The sequence below is a fragment of the Rhinolophus ferrumequinum genome, chromosome 7, assembly GCF_004115265.2.
Source record: "Rhinolophus ferrumequinum isolate MPI-CBG mRhiFer1 chromosome 7, mRhiFer1_v1.p, whole genome shotgun sequence".
In the NCBI taxonomy this organism is placed as follows: domain Eukaryota; kingdom Metazoa; phylum Chordata; class Mammalia; order Chiroptera; family Rhinolophidae; genus Rhinolophus; species Rhinolophus ferrumequinum.
Genome location: NC_046290.1, coordinates 68808842 through 68824786, shown reverse-complemented (window position 1 = coordinate 68824786; position 15945 = coordinate 68808842). Strand labels below are relative to the sequence as shown.

The following is a 15945-nucleotide window of genomic DNA, read 5'->3' as shown; positions in this document are numbered from 1 at the left end:
GGAATTAGGAGATATTCCTTTAACTTGAAGATAACTGGAACTAACTGGGGCCTCTAAGATTAGTCAGAGTTAATATTAGTTAAGTTCACTATTATAGTTCATTGTAACTCCTCTACTAACAATGACAGAAGAAGCTCACACTTTATGTTGCCGAATAGGGTACATGCTAAATAATGTGAATAATGACACATATTATTCACCCCGGTTCTTCTCCAATTTGGCCCCAAAAAGAACCCTGGTTGGAGTTAACTATTAGGAATAATGATGCAATTCTTATTTCCCCAGTGTGAAATAAGATTTCTTCATAGGAACATTAAAAAGTAATTTAGATTTGAAGTATGCAAAAATAGATGTCTGTAGATTTAAATAACAGTACAGTCTCTTACACAGGATGGAGTTTATTTACAGTGTCATCATCTTGTGTCCTCTGAAGGTCTGAGCGAATTTTTCTAACTAGAGGAGTACAGTAGCCTTTGGCAATCTCCAGTTTTTCAGCTTTGGTTATACCATATTCCTGAGCAGAGAATACATGACATTAGAAAAAGGGTATAATGCCAAAGAACTCTAACAAATGCACCGCTAAAGAATTCTAGTAAGCCTTATTTGAACACTATACAACTCCTAGTTTACATTTCTGCAACTGCAAGTATACCATTCAAATATATGCAAGTATGTTCAACAATATTCAAGTAAATGCAAGTATAGTTTTTGGTGGATTGAAAGAGCAAGTAATTTCTAAAGAAAGAAGGACAAATGGATAAATGTAATCTTTATGGATAGTTCAACTCCATTGGTAGTTTTAAATGTAGAAACAGCCCTAAAAGAAAGATGGATTAAGGACACAAATACTAAAGCACAGAACAAATAGTCAATAAACATATGAAAAAAACATAAATTGAAATCATGGGATTTTTGTCTATTCAAATGTTAAAGATTAAAAAGGCAAACAAATTATTTTAAAGCATTTGGCCAATACTTTTAAAGTTTTAATTAGTGGTGAGCAAAAAATGCCATGAAATTACCTAATTTCATGATGTCTATAATTATTATGGGTTAATTAAATTTATGAGAAGTATCAAGAAAGTATCAAGAAAATATATTAATTGCAATAATTGTAATAAAAATTACAGTTCAAAGAGGTAGATAGAAAATAACCTTATACCAGAAGAGGAAAATCTGTGATGTGCGCGCAGATGGAATGGAGGGAGGGGGGAAGGGTCGGATAAAGGAAAAGGGCAAAAAGTGATGTGGGGCGGACGGAGAGGAAAAAAAGGGAAACTAGAGAGAAGGAAGGAAGGAATAGGCATATCCTCTCTCTCTCCACGTACATTCTGGGATACCTGAATTTAAAGGCTACCTCCTGCTATCAGGTATTTCCAGATGGTCAAACATGAGTATGGATAATAGATCTCAATACTGCCTAATAAAGAAAAGACTGATTGATTACAGATGGAAGATTTATGAAAATGGAACTTTTTGAGGTCATTTACCTTACACTAAAGCTTGGTTGGTTTAATAATCTTGCCAACATAGGTAACTACGAATTAGATATGCAAAAGGGGATATAAATGCAATTGTGTATGTATGACTAAACAAAAGGGAAATGCTGGAATTAAAAATCATCAGGGAAAATTTCTGTTGTTAGCAAGGTGTGATAAAATACATACTCTCATACACTGCTCATTTGGAAGAAAACCAGTAAAAGATTTCTGGAGCTACAGAAATAGTTTTGAGTACATGTGAAGACACACACGAAGACACACACACACACACACACACACAAACAGAATGAAAAATATTAAAAGAATCCAGATTTCCAAATGCAAGAAAGTGATTAAATAAGTTATTATTACATCACACTATTCAGCCATCAGGAATAATGATGTACATATAGCTTTACTGACATGGAAAGAGGTTCTTGATGCTAAGTGAAAGAAAAAAATCAGGTTATAAGACATGCTTTTTCTGGTTCTATTTTTACAAAGAATACAATAATTAATAATAAAATAAACAATTTTAACAATATACAAGTTGTGTGAATATGGTCTCTCTCTGTCGCAAAATATCTAATTGTACTGTACTCACCTTTTTACTTAAAGGAAGCACTTTATGCTGCTCTGTGGCATATCTGAATTGCCAGCATCATTCCTCTCGTGCTTTGGGACCATTGTTAAGTAAAATAAGGGTTGCTTGCACACAAGCACCATTGACTACAAGAGTTGATCTGGTAATCAGTATGGCTACTAACTCACTAACGGGAGGGTGTGCATGCTGGACAAAGGGATGACTCATGTCCCGGGCAGGAGAGAGGGTTCACCGTGCTGCTCAGAACAGCGCACAACTTAAAACTTATGAGTTGTTCATTTCTGAAATTTTGTTTAATATTTTCGGACTGCTGTTGACCATGAGTAATTGAAACCACAGAAAGCAAACCACAGGTGAAGGGTGCCCACTCTATGTAAAATTTTCATTTTTTCCCATTAAAAACTACAGTTTCATTGTAAGTACTATAAATGCAGTTAGAATTTTTAGTTATTTGTTCAGGGATTGCAAAGGCCTAAATTTTGTCCATGGTTTTGGATTTATGAAGGCTAAAGGAACAAAGCAAAATATTTACTGAACTGAATTCGATGCTCATTTAAAAGAAATCCCAAGTTTTGGCTACAATAAGGAATATCAAGTAAAAAAGTTACAAAGGTAAATCCCAAGTTGTCTTCTCCTCCCTCAATTTATAATCTCAAAACTCCAAGAAAGCATATAAAAAAAACCTCTGATTTTAAACTTATAAATTTACCAACATTTAATTATGTTTTTAACCAAAATAAGACTTTGATTTCTGGAAGTGGGGGCATAATATTGTCTGAAGAGTCCCAAGAGTTCAAAGATAAATAATTTGTCCAAGAAAGATAATTTTGGAGATGGCTTCAGATTGTTACTGTGAAAATCTAACCTAATTACATCAAAAAACAATTACTGTAATAGAGACTGAGAACAACTAAGCATTATGAATTACTTTAAAAGATACAAATGATGTCTCAAATCTTTGCTAACTATTCTAATTTTTAGTGCTTCTTCTAATTACAATATGTTAAAAAAATTCATTATAAATATTTAAGGAGATGGTGAGAAATTTCTTTGTCTGAGCAATATAAACAAGATACATACACAAAAAGTAGGAGAAATTATCATCTAAAACCCCATTAATACTTGAGTACTCTTTCAATCCCAACTCTTAGAAACAAATTTTTCATTCCCAATTCTAAAATGTTTATTATACATGACTGAGAAAGAGGCTTGAGATTAAGTATAACAAATCATTTGTGCATTTATTAAGGCACTGAGTAGGTAATACATTTAGATATATTGAAAGCCTACCTTGAAAAAAAGCATACAGCCAAATTAATACTTAAAAGGGTCTTGTATTTACAGCTTATCTGTTAAAAAATGTACTTTTAAATAATCTCCATTGTAGGAATAAGTATAACTAAAATGTACTGAGCATAGACTAATGTCAATGCAATCCAAAATAAAGAAAAAAATCAGGTCTTATTTATACTTCCAATGCAAATTAATAATGTTTACCAGAATTAATAGTAACCATTCTTCTCAGAATCTTTAAGAAAAATTTGAATGAATTCTCTATCTTGAATTTTGTAACAAAGATGTATGCTGATTTAGTAACTTTACTGAATGAATTATATTCAAATTAGTGTTAGAACAACGATCATCTGTCTATACCTAGCTAAAACTGAGTTTTACAGAATACAGTATATTCACTTTGATGGTAATCTTAAAATATCTTAATTATAAAAATAAAACCTTTTATTCTGTAAAATAAAGCTTCTCTTCCATTTAGTAAACAAAAGTTGTTAGTAAATTAAGTCCTTGTTTTCTAAGTCAGTGTTTCTTAAAGTAGGCCCTAAGACATATTCTTCCGGTTTGAGATATTTTTATCCTTTCTTTTAAAAATAATTCATGTTTGCAAATCACTTATTCACACAACATACCTAAAACTGTCTTTATTATGTATTTGACCAAATAAACAGTTGCTCTTTCATGCTGAAATAAGCTAATCTTTAATATTTACACAAATAACTATAGGTAAATTGCATACTGTCTGAATTCCCAGGTTTTCAGTCTTTAATTTTTCCTGGACTTTCTTTGAATATTAGGGAAAAAACATTATTTTAGCCATTTTTTATATATGAATATTTTTAAGTGAGGCTACTTTTATTGAGAATCTTTATACTTTTCACATATTTCATTTTTTCTGTTTCTTAACTTTGGTTCACAACTAGAATGCCTGATCTACTCCCTTTATAATACCCAAATAATCTTTTAGTAATTGAGCTGAAAAAAGTTCCAGAAAGGGCATCGTGAACTATTTTCTTCTAACATATCTGTTATCTCAACTTGTCTTGTCACTATGTCTTTAGTATCAATCTGATTCTCCACTTAATTGTATTTCAGTTACTTGAATTCTTGTTTTACCTTTATTTTATTTTCCTATAATAAAAAGACCCATGAACATTCCTCCCTACCAATAACTACTTATATATTGACCTCTAAATAATATTTTCAAAATACTTGCACATAAAGTAAAAAGAATTATAAAATCCATCATATTTCCCTTAAAATAAGACATAGCTGGACCATCAGCTCTAATGCATCTTTTGGAGCAAAAATTAATATAAGACCTGGTATTATATACTATATTATATTATATATCATATTGTATTATATTAAGGACTTGTTCTTATATTATAGTAAAATAAGACCAGATCTTATATTAAGTTTTGCTTCAAAAGATGCATTACAGCTGATGGTCTGGCTAGGTATTAATTTGGGGGAAAACACAGTATATAGGGCCACAACTACCTTTTTCTCCCACTCCCCACACATTTCCACAGCATACAGCTGGTTGGTGTACAATAAGTGCCCAATAAATACTTAAATAATTTAATCCATCCTGTTTTCAGTTGTCTTGTTTTGTTAGTACATTATTATTTTTTGGGAGTATCAATTCTTAAATTTTCAAAAGTTAGTACAATCAAACTGAGAAAATCAAGTAGTTATTTAATATAACAAATACAAAGTTTAAAATATAAATACAAAATTACTTACTTTCCTTTTTAAAGTTATGGGTTTTATATGGACATGAAAATCAGCTATCTTTTATATACTGACAGACATTTGTAAAGTATCTATATAACACATAAGAAAAATGATTCCTAGGAATTACTTACCTGAGGGATAACAATGTCTGCTAATGCCTTCGAAAGCCTATATAATTCCATTGTGTTTTCTAATTTCAAGGAACCATTATGCTGGACATCGTATTTTATACAGTCATATATGTCAGGGATTTTACTAATGTCATATCTTCCATTTTTTGTTTTAAAGTCTTTCTCCAACTTGGACCATCTACGTAGCATAAGCTCTAATGTCTCACTATGGTAAAGCTGAATATCTAAAACAACATAACATTTTTAGTATATTAATTAAAAATCAAATTAAGGCCATACTAAAAAGTTGATAATTAGAACTTTTTAAAATGTCAAAGATAAAATTGTTAAGCTAGGAAATGTTACCATAGGCATATACTATTAGTAATCAGATATTTTGTTGACTTAAATAAAGGTATAAATACATAAGTTAGGAACATGTTACATGTTACATATTTCAATAAGAAAAAAACAATAATTATAACGAAATTCATTTTAGCTAATACATTTTCAATTCTGAATTTTAAACTACTTTGATTAGATTATTATTTATTATTTTCATTAGATTCACATCACTAACAGAATAGACAGTCATTACCAGAAAGGGACCCTAAAAATTAAACAGCTCAAAGGATCCATTTTCACCAGTAAGCAATCTAAGATGTCAATGTTGCCCAAGTTATTAACCAAGCTAGTCTTAGAATCAAAGCCCACATCACCTTCCTACTGCTTGCTTTTTCTTATTATTCTGCCTATTTCCTGCTTAGCTATATGGTAATTCTACATAATTAATCATAGAAGAATGTTTTATTATCTTTTTCATGGAAAAAAGCAACTATAACTGAGTTATTTTTTTGCTGGATATATATTAACTCATATTATACCTAGATTTAGTATGACAGGGTTGATTTCTTAATATTGGTGCATCATATTTTAAAATATTTATAGTAACTGGATAGCAATTTTTGTTTTATGCTCTAAGAAAAACATAGTATTTACCTGATGATTTGGGATCTTCCATGCGATGTCTGATTTGAGAAGTCAAACTTTGTATCAAGGAATAAACTTTGTCACAAGTCTTCACAGGATTTTTAATTAAATGCATTGATTTGATAAGAGAAATGCTTCCAGATGGAGTAAGCTACAAATAAGTAAAGTATACATTTTATATCTGGTTATGCCCAATTGCCCAAGAGAACAATATACAAAATTTTCCAGCAGCTAGAGAATAATTCCACACCATAAATTAAGATGACCCCCCAAAATATAGTAATAAAATCAAACAAAAGCAAAAACCTCAGAATTTCATGTTAAAAAACTACTAAACTTTAGCTATTATTAGGTTATTCACAGAGAAAATGTAGCAGAAGTAATCTAACTTACAATGACATTTTATTCTAACTTACGGTGACAATTTGCTGACTCACTTAATATGAGCAAATAAGGTTCTAACCATTTCACATATATTTACATGCAATAACCTAAGACTCTATTATCATCATCATTTATTTTTCCAGATGAGGTATTTAACAGAGGTTAAGCAAACTGCCCAAGATCAAACCACTAGTATGTGAAGAGTAGGATAAAAAAAGCGCTGGCGTTTAAAAAAAAAGTCTGGCTATAGAGCTGGTGCCCTTAAACATCATGCTCTTAAACACCCTTGGTGATGAGATTTTTCCCAAATTTACAAAAGCCATTAATGAGAACAGTTTCAAATTCCAGTTTTGACACTTAGCTTGGCAAGTTATTTAACCCCATCAAACAAGTTTCTACAAAAATAAAAAATGTAAAGTGGATGTAAAATGTAAAATGTTATGGTGAAATAGGTAGTTTGCATCAATCTAATCATCAAATATAAGCAATAATCTTGGGCAAACAATTTCTATACTTCTGCTTTAAGGTATATGAGAGATACAATAATAAATTATAGAACCAAACTCATAGGTCAGTGATGTAGAGAGTGATTCTGGCATTTAAGGCTGTTTCTGCACTGGAGACATTTGTTGATCCTGTATAGACAACAGAAAAGTGGAGTAGAACTTTAATAGCCTTGTTAGGTTAAGGGGACAAAAGTGAAGTGAGGGTTCTCAAAGGTGGAACACTGGTAAACTCTCTGTATTTAGGGTTCAGAAAAGTGAGGGTGAATCAGAAACAAACCAACCCATCAACAAACTGCAGACAAAGTTTAGGTGAACTGTTGGCCCAGAAAGATCTGCTCTGAAACAGGATTAAAGCAATCCTAGATTGCAGTGTCCACAGGCACATAGTAGAAACAAATAAAAAATCTTATTGGAATATGATGATATAATCTTAAGCTCAATTTATTTCCACAAATGAATAAAAAAAATCCATCCATAATTAAAGATATTCAGCTACACAAGAAAACAGAACGGTATGGATGCCAATCAGCAGAATAGGCAACACAAACAGAACCAAGAAGACTCCAGGTAATAAAATTATCAAACAGTAAAAAAAGAAACTTCCTCTGTTCAAGAAGATAAAAGGAAACACTGAAAATCATCAAAGAACTGCAAATTATTGAAAAAAGAAATGACAATAAATTATATTTTTAAAAGAGCAAATGGAAATTCTGGAATTGAAAAATATACTGGCTGAATTTATAGCACATTTGATACAGCCAGAGATACATTCAGTAAATTGGAGACAGGGTAGAAGATTTTATCCAGAATAAAGCATACAGATAAAAGGATGAAAAAAAATCAAAAGAAAGGGTAAGAGTAAGTTCTGGCAAATATATTTAGAGACCCAGAAGCAATATTTAGAAAAACAACAAACAAACAAAAAAAAACTTAAGACAACTTTCCAAAACTGAAACCAAAGATCCAAGAATCCTAACAAACTATTAGGATAAGTTAAAAAGCAATTTACATTTAGAAACACAATAGAAAAACTACTGAAAACCAAAGATAAAAATAAAATGTTAAAACTGGCCAGAAGAACTTATTAAGAAGAAGAAATTATCTTCAAAAGGTGCAATAATAAGATCAACAGCTAACTTCTCAAGGTAAACATTGGCAGCTAGAAGATGATAGTGAAACAACATCTTCAATGCAATTGAAAAAAGTGCCATTCTAGAATTCTATACCTAGTAAAAAATATCCAAGAGTAAAGTTAAAATGAAAACATCTTCAGACAAAAAAGAATTAATCACGAGTAGACTAACAGAATTACTGCATTGTCCTTCAAACAGAAAGAGAATTATCTTAAATGCGAACTGTGAAATTCAGAAAAAATTCAATGTAATTAAAAGGGTAAATTCATAGATAAATCTAAATGAATACTGCTTGTATAAATAATAACAGTGATATATTGTGGGGTTTAAAAAGTACAGAATAAAAATAAACAATATTGGGCAGACGGGTGGCTCAGTTGTTTAGAGCGCAAGCTCTGGACAACGGGACTGCCGGTTCGATTCCCACATGGGCCAGTGAGCTACACCCTTCACAACTAGAATGAAGTCAATGAGCTGCTGCTCAGCTCCTGGGTGGCCAGATGGCTCAGTTGGTTGGAGCACGGGCTCTCAACCACAGGTTGCTGGTTCGACTCCTCCACTCCTGCAAGGGATGGTGGGCCACACCCCCGCAACTAACAATGGCAACTGGACCTGGAGCTGAGCTGCGCCCTCCACAACTAAAGATTGAAAGAACAACAACTTGACTTGGAAAAGTTCCGGAAGTACACTGTTCCTCAATAAAGTCCTATTTCCCTCCTTGCCCAGAAAAACATACTATTATAAAAACAAACAAACAATAAACAATATTAATAGCATGCAAATTACAAGCTCGGCAAATGTTATAATGATTTTAGGCCTTGAGCTAAATGTATAGTTCAAGGACTAGCAGCACTGGCATCAATTGGAAGCTTATTAAAAATGCAGAATCCCAGTCCCCACTCCAGATGTGATGAACCAGAATTTGCATTTTTTACAAAACCCCAGATGACTCTTATGCAAGTTAAAGTTTGAAAAGTACTCTCCTCTATTCTAGAGTCCTTGCATTGTCCAAGGAAAGAGTGAAAGCATGATGTAAACATTCAAGTTTTAGATGTCATAGAAGCCTATTGTTATCTCTGGGGTAATGACAAAACAAATAGTAAAATCTAATAAAAATTGCAAACTAACAGAGAATCAAATAAAGTATTACTTCCAGCAAAGCAAGAAAGGAAAGAAAAACAGGCAGTACAAATATAAAGCGCTTAAAAGGAAAACAGATTTATATATAAATTTATAATATAAATGGAATGACTGCCCTCAACAAAGATTTTCAAAATTGTTTAAGAAACAACCATATGCAGATTTTAAGAGATACAGTTAAGAAATAGTTTCAGAAATATTGAAAGTAAAAAGATATACTATGCAAACACCAAATTAAAAAAAAAACTGTTGTAGCCATATTAATCTCAGAGAAAGTAAACTCTGAGTCAAAGAAGTACTGATTGAAATATACTAATCCAAAATCTAATAACATGGCATCAAAATATGTAAAGCAAGGGTAAAGAGAACTAACAAGACAAGAAAAATGCACAATTATAGTGGAAAATTTTAAGATACAACAATAAAAAACAAAAAACAGATGAAAAAAATCAAGAATTTTTGCTTTATCTAAAATGGTACAGTTAAAAACAACAAAGGTATAACTTAAAAATGCCATAGATTTAGAAACTTTAAAAACACACTTTTAAATAACCTATGATCTAAGCAAAAAATCAAATTAGAAAATGCACCAAATTGCATAAAACTCAAAATTTATAAATACTGTCAAAACAGTGCATAAAGGGAAACGTATGGCCTAGTGTATTTATTTTAGAAAAGATTCATGAGTTAATAAGCATTCATCTAGTGACATTAGTTTCTGAGAATTAGAAAAAGAGCAAAATAAAATTATAGAAGGAATAAAATATTAAACAATAAAAGTTAATCAAATAGAAGAGAAACACATAATTCAGAAGGCCAACAAATCTGACAAATTTGAAAGATAGTTCGTTGAACGAATAAAACTGATCAACCATGGTAAAACTGATCAAGAAAAAAATGGTATAATGTCATGAAACAAAAAGGGATGTCTCTACAGATCCTAAAGACATTACAAATAACGTAAAGAGGATATTATGAACAAACTTCTGGAAGAATGTAACTTAATACTGACACGAGACATAATAACTGAAAACTACTAAATTACTCTGGAATCCATAATTACAAACTTTCCCACAAAGAAAATGCCCATAGAATGTATCACAGGCTTTACCAGTAAATTTTACCAAACATTTAATGTAACATAAGTACACAGATTATTCCCCCCAAAGAGGACTCACTAATTTTATGATACTAGCATAAGCCTGGTATTGAAAGCTGACAAAGACATAACAAGAATAAAAAAGTCAATCTAACTCATGAGCATAGATGTAAAACTCCTAACAAAAAATACTGGGAAACCCAAACCAGTCATATATATTTTAAAAAAATACATAAAAAGGGTTGAGCTTATTCTAGGAACCACGGTAGCTGCACATCCCAAAAAATCATATGATACAATAGATGAAAAGAAAATATGATAAAATTCAATAACTTTTCATGAGAAAAATCTTAGCCAAATAGGAACAGAGAGCTTCCTTATATTTAAAAGAGTAGCTATAAAAAAAATCTACAGAAAATATCATAGTTAATGAACAAGTATTAAAAGCTTTTCCTTTGCGATCACAGACAAGAAACGCCACTTCTATTTATCACTGTTTCGAAGGCGCTAGCTATTAAAGTAAGACAAGAAAAATAATAAAAAACATAAGAATTGGAAAAGAAAACCTGTGGATATGCTTTTAAAGGGTCAAAAGAAAAACCCAAAACCATAAATTATTAAATTAATAAATGAGTTCAATAAGGTTGATGCATATAAAGTCAATATTAAAAATTTTTCTACATAGCAGCAACAATTAGAAAATAAAATTTTGAGACACCATTTAAAATTGCATGAAAAAATTGTAAAAAGATATAAATTTTCGTAAACTACAGATTTAATGCAATCTAAATCAATATCCTAACAGGATTTTTGACCAGCTTATTTTACAATTTATATGGAAATGTAAAAAAAAGCCAAAAACAACTTGAAGAAGGAACCACGTAGGATTTGGGAGCTCTTATTAAATGGAACAAAGATTCACAAAAGAATATAGTCTAAAAAACAGACCACACAAATATGATAAAGACAGTACTACAAAGTAGTGGGGAAAGGACGGTCTTTGCAGTATGTGGTACTGAGACACCAGGATGTACATATAGTTGGGGGGAAAATATCAGTTTTGACATCCTTACCTTATAGCACATACAAAAGCCAATTTTAGCTGGATTGCAGATAAATATGAAGGGCAAAACAGTAAAGATATTATAAACAATATGTTAAAAATGCACTGATCATAGAGGAAAAAACTGAACTTTATGAAAAATAGGAACTTCTGCTTAACAAAAGACATCATTAAGGTTCAGAATAGGTGGTAGTATTTATGAAATTTATAAAAAAGACTCATATCCAGAATATACAGAGAACTTGCACCACTCAAAAAGAAAAACACAGACAACTAGTAGAAAGAAAGGACGGAGACTTGAAAAGAAGTCCTCATGAAAGACAATTATCAAAAACATTAAACAACAATGAGGTACTACTATACATCTACCTTCCAAATGGCCAAAATTGAATAGTCTGAGAATAACATGAATAGAGACTATGCAGAACAATGACAATTCTCATGGGGGGACTTGAAATGGTTCAATGACTTTGGAAAACAGTTTGACATTATCTAGTAATAGTGAAATACAGGCATATTGTGGGTCACAATTCCACTCCTAGAATATAACCAAGAGAAACATATACTCATATGTACTAGGAGGCATCCAGGATACTCATAGTAATATTAATAATAATAGCCCCAAACTGTAACAACAGTAGAAGCATATATAAACTGTAGTATATTCATTAAATAGAACATGGGTCAAACTATGGCCTGCAGGCTGAATGTTGCCTGTGGCAAAGCCCATGAGCTAGGAATGGTTTTTACATTTTTAAAAGGTGGTTAGAAAAGAGACACAATGAGAGAGAATATGTGATCTGCAAAGCCTAAAATATTTACTATCTGGTTTTTACAGGAAAAATTTGCCAAGCCCTGAAATAAAATACTACAGAGATGATTATTAAATATTGAAATTCTCGAAAAATATGGATGAATTGCATGAACATAATATTGAGCAAAAGAAGCCAGACATAAAAGAAAACAAGTTTTATTATACAAGGCTTAAAAAATAGCCAAAACTGAGACTACAGTAGATGCACACTTATCCAAATAAGTGTTCTGGTTGTGACAAGACCATAAAAAAGAGCCATGTAAAAAGTCAGGATAGTAATTATTTCTAAGAGTTATTTCTAGGGAAAGGGTTGCAATTGGGGAGGGGTACACAGGGGCTAAAGTTGTTCCAATGTTCTAGTTCTCTATCTGGATGGAAATGATTATGAGTATTTGCTTTATAATACAATAAAGACTAAGTTTATGTTTTAAGCACTTTTCTGTGTGTGCATATTTCACATGTAAAAGAGTTTGCTAAGACCCACCTTTTCATAATCTTCAGCAGTAAAATCTCTGTCTTTCTGAAGTATTTCATGAAGTCTTGCTTTCACACGTTGCTGACAACTGCTCAGAGAGTCACTATCACTATCCAAAAGACCATTCATATTTGCACTTTTTACCATCTGAACCAGAATGGGTGTCAGCTCTCCTTCTAGAGCTAATAGCCCCTAAACATATTAAATAAAGCCAACACAGATTTAAAAATTAGCACGCAAAACAATAGAAAAGTATTGCAATTATTGTGTTACATGTTGAATTTTATAAGGTATAAGCTAACTATTTACAATAAGTAAACTTTATCAATAATACGGTTTATCACTGCTATTTCAGGGCTGTAGTTGGAATTTTCAAATTTAGAATTTTAAAATATTGCCTTAGTAAAAATCTTTTTAAAATGCAATATTAGATGAACATTCTAGTAATTCTAAAAGCATTCATTCATACCTTTGCAAAAGCGGCTGCAGTCATCTGCACTCGTCCTTCATCAGAGGCATATATTTTGAGGTCATGTCGGTAGGTACTATGCAATCTAAGTAAACCACAACCAGGAAATCCTGCATAATCTCCTGAAAATAAATCCTCAAATCACTTAAGCTATATTTTTATCTCACTGTATTTCTATAAATATTTAATAACATCTCAAAATAAACGAGGATTTGAAAACGCAGTGTATAAATTTAACCAAATTAGAGAAACTTCAAGATTTACCTTGACCTCCAGGATACATACACCTGAAAGCTCTTCCAAGTTCTTCAGCTTGGACCCTGCCTGCAGGGGTTAGTTCTCCTCCCCATTTTAGAACCAAAAGTAAGGATGGTTCTTCTCTTCGGCTGTCTAAGGTACATGAGAATGGATAAAGCAAGTGTCAAATTTGTTTCTTTTAAATAGACATGTTTCAAGATTAATTTTCTCTTTGTCCTCTCTTTTGCAGTAGAGTATAGCCCTTATATATTATTTTATTCCTTAAATGTACTCGTATCTATCTTTGTAGGCTGTTGCTTTTGTCAAGAATACCCCTTGGTCCACTTGTTAAGATCTTACTAAAATTTCAAAATCTCCATATTTTAGGAAGAAGGCTCTTTCCCAGTTTTCTGAAAGGAGGTATTGCGTCTCCTTTCACTGCTATCATAGTAGTACGACAGCAATGGTATTTGCCCAATGTATTTAATTGTGCTAAATATGCTAGATTAAGAGCTCCTTGATGACAGGATCCGGATCTTGTCTTTACATCAAGAGCCTTCTGCAGTGCTGTCACACAGAAGGTAATGTTAACTGAAGTGAAGATACATTCTTTTTTCGTGATAAGGAATTAGTGATTTGCATAATCTTTAGGAAGATGGGAGATGATAGAGCCTAATACATATTACAATTTAAATTTATGGGTGAGATACACAATAAAATGTAGCTAAGAGCAGCTTTTAAAATTGGAATTGTGAAATGTCTAATCACTATGTTATACACCTGAAACTAATATAATATTGTATGTCAACAGCAATGAAAAAATAAATTAATAACTAAAACTTGGAATTGTGGAATCACTATATGTTCCAGACCAAGTGTTTTCTCAGACACAGGGGAGGTGGCATAAGTGAATGAGTTTCAGTACTTAATTCTGAGCTGCCCTTTATCATGTCCTAAGACTGTGTTACAGAAACAAAGGTAATTTAAAAATAAACAATATAAGTGCAAAAGAAATTAATGATGATTCATTAAAAGTGATAGAAAATCATCCTTTCCTCTGGGGCTAGTTAGTAGTTGCATGTGCTTTACCATGCAGACCAATATTAATTTATGGAAGGACAGTTAAATGACTTTTTTATTATAGTTATTTATAAAATGTTTTGATCCTAAATATTAAGATATAGGAAATTAAGCTTACTGCTATTAATCACAAAGTGTGACAAGAGAGCAACACATCAAATTTTTAAATAAATAGTTGAAGACCAACATAATCAAACTTGTCTTTGCATGTATTACTACTTCAACTTTTGCAAGTATAAATAATGCCATTGTGAATATTCTGACAGATCAATCTTTTTCTGAATATCTGATTACTTCCTTGGGACAAATTTGTGTAAGCAGAATTAAGATCAAAGCATATGAACATTTTTTGAAGTTTTTGATATACATATATTGGCAAATTACTGTTCAAAGAGTTATGCCGCTTTATACTCCGACCATTAGACTGAAATCCTGCTGCACTATATTTTCATTAGCATTTTTTTTACCAGTTTGAAAACGAATAAAATAAGAAAACCTTATCTGAAACTAGCATTATTAAAAAAAAAACCCTTTGTCAGTGTGATAGGGAAGAGTAATTGTTACTATTATATTATTTTATTGGGCATCTGAATTTCTACATAAAATTGTTTCTCTAACCCCTGCCCATTTTTCTTCTGAAAAATAAATGAATTTATGGACTTTTGTGCTGACTGCTCTTAGAAGACTAATTTTATTTAAATGCTTATTCTGATTTACTGTGTGGAGGAAAAGATCTATTTTAGAACACGTTAATTGTATATTTTTTCAAATAGTCTTTTTGAGCTTTCATCCTGTATACTCTGCCCTTTTCTACCAAAAGAGGAAGAGGCCCATTAAGTAACATTTAATTATAAATAAATAAGCTTTCTGAAACAACCCCAGAGTAAAAGGGAAGTCCTACGGAGTTTTCAAAATAATAAAATCTACCCTTTAAGGATAAAGAATAAAATCTATACTTTAAACAGAAGGCATAGTTAACAAAACTCCATTGAATAGCATGCTAGTCCCTATACTATTAGACAGAGAGTCCAAAGGCAATCAATCAAAAATGAGTACTAAGTCCCTACATCTAATTAAAACACAATAGGCATTAATAATAACATACCTTCCTCTTCACTAGATGTTTTAGGACAACCATGAGGGAGATAGGTTAATTGGACCTTACGATTTATTCCAGAAAAATGGCCATACCTGAAAAGTAAAATGGCAAGCAGAATGGAAAATACTCAGTAAGCGTTCAAGGTGAGCTCCTAGAGAAAAATTTAAAATCCATCTACAGAAAAACAACCTTACACTTTGAGGCCCCCTTCTATTTGTAAAACCTTGTTGA

The 15945-nt window shown here is 31.6% G+C and overlaps 1 protein-coding gene across 21 annotated transcripts in view; it reads right to left on the bottom strand.

Annotated features, from left to right (window-relative positions):
• The window catches only part of PPIP5K2 (diphosphoinositol pentakisphosphate kinase 2), a 61014-nt gene that overhangs the window by 24953 nt on the left and 20116 nt on the right, over window positions 1–15945 (bottom strand). For 17 of the 21 annotated variants that reach the window (XM_033110287.1, XM_033110286.1, XM_033110290.1 and 14 more), the window contains 7 exons: window positions 15721–15806; window positions 13563–13688; window positions 13299–13420; window positions 12839–13021; window positions 6225–6366; window positions 5247–5470; window positions 387–514 (listed from right to left, as the gene is read on the bottom strand). In XM_033110287.1, coding sequence (XP_032966178.1) covers window positions 387–514; window positions 5247–5470; window positions 6225–6366; window positions 12839–13021; window positions 13299–13420; window positions 13563–13688; window positions 15721–15806 — 1011 coding nt within the window. The remainder of the gene's footprint in view (window positions 1–386; window positions 515–5246; window positions 5471–6224; window positions 6367–12838; window positions 13022–13298; window positions 13421–13562; window positions 13689–15720; window positions 15807–15945) is intronic. The other 4 variants (XM_033110293.1, XM_033110301.1, XM_033110306.1 and 1 more) reach the window with 1 other exon arrangement.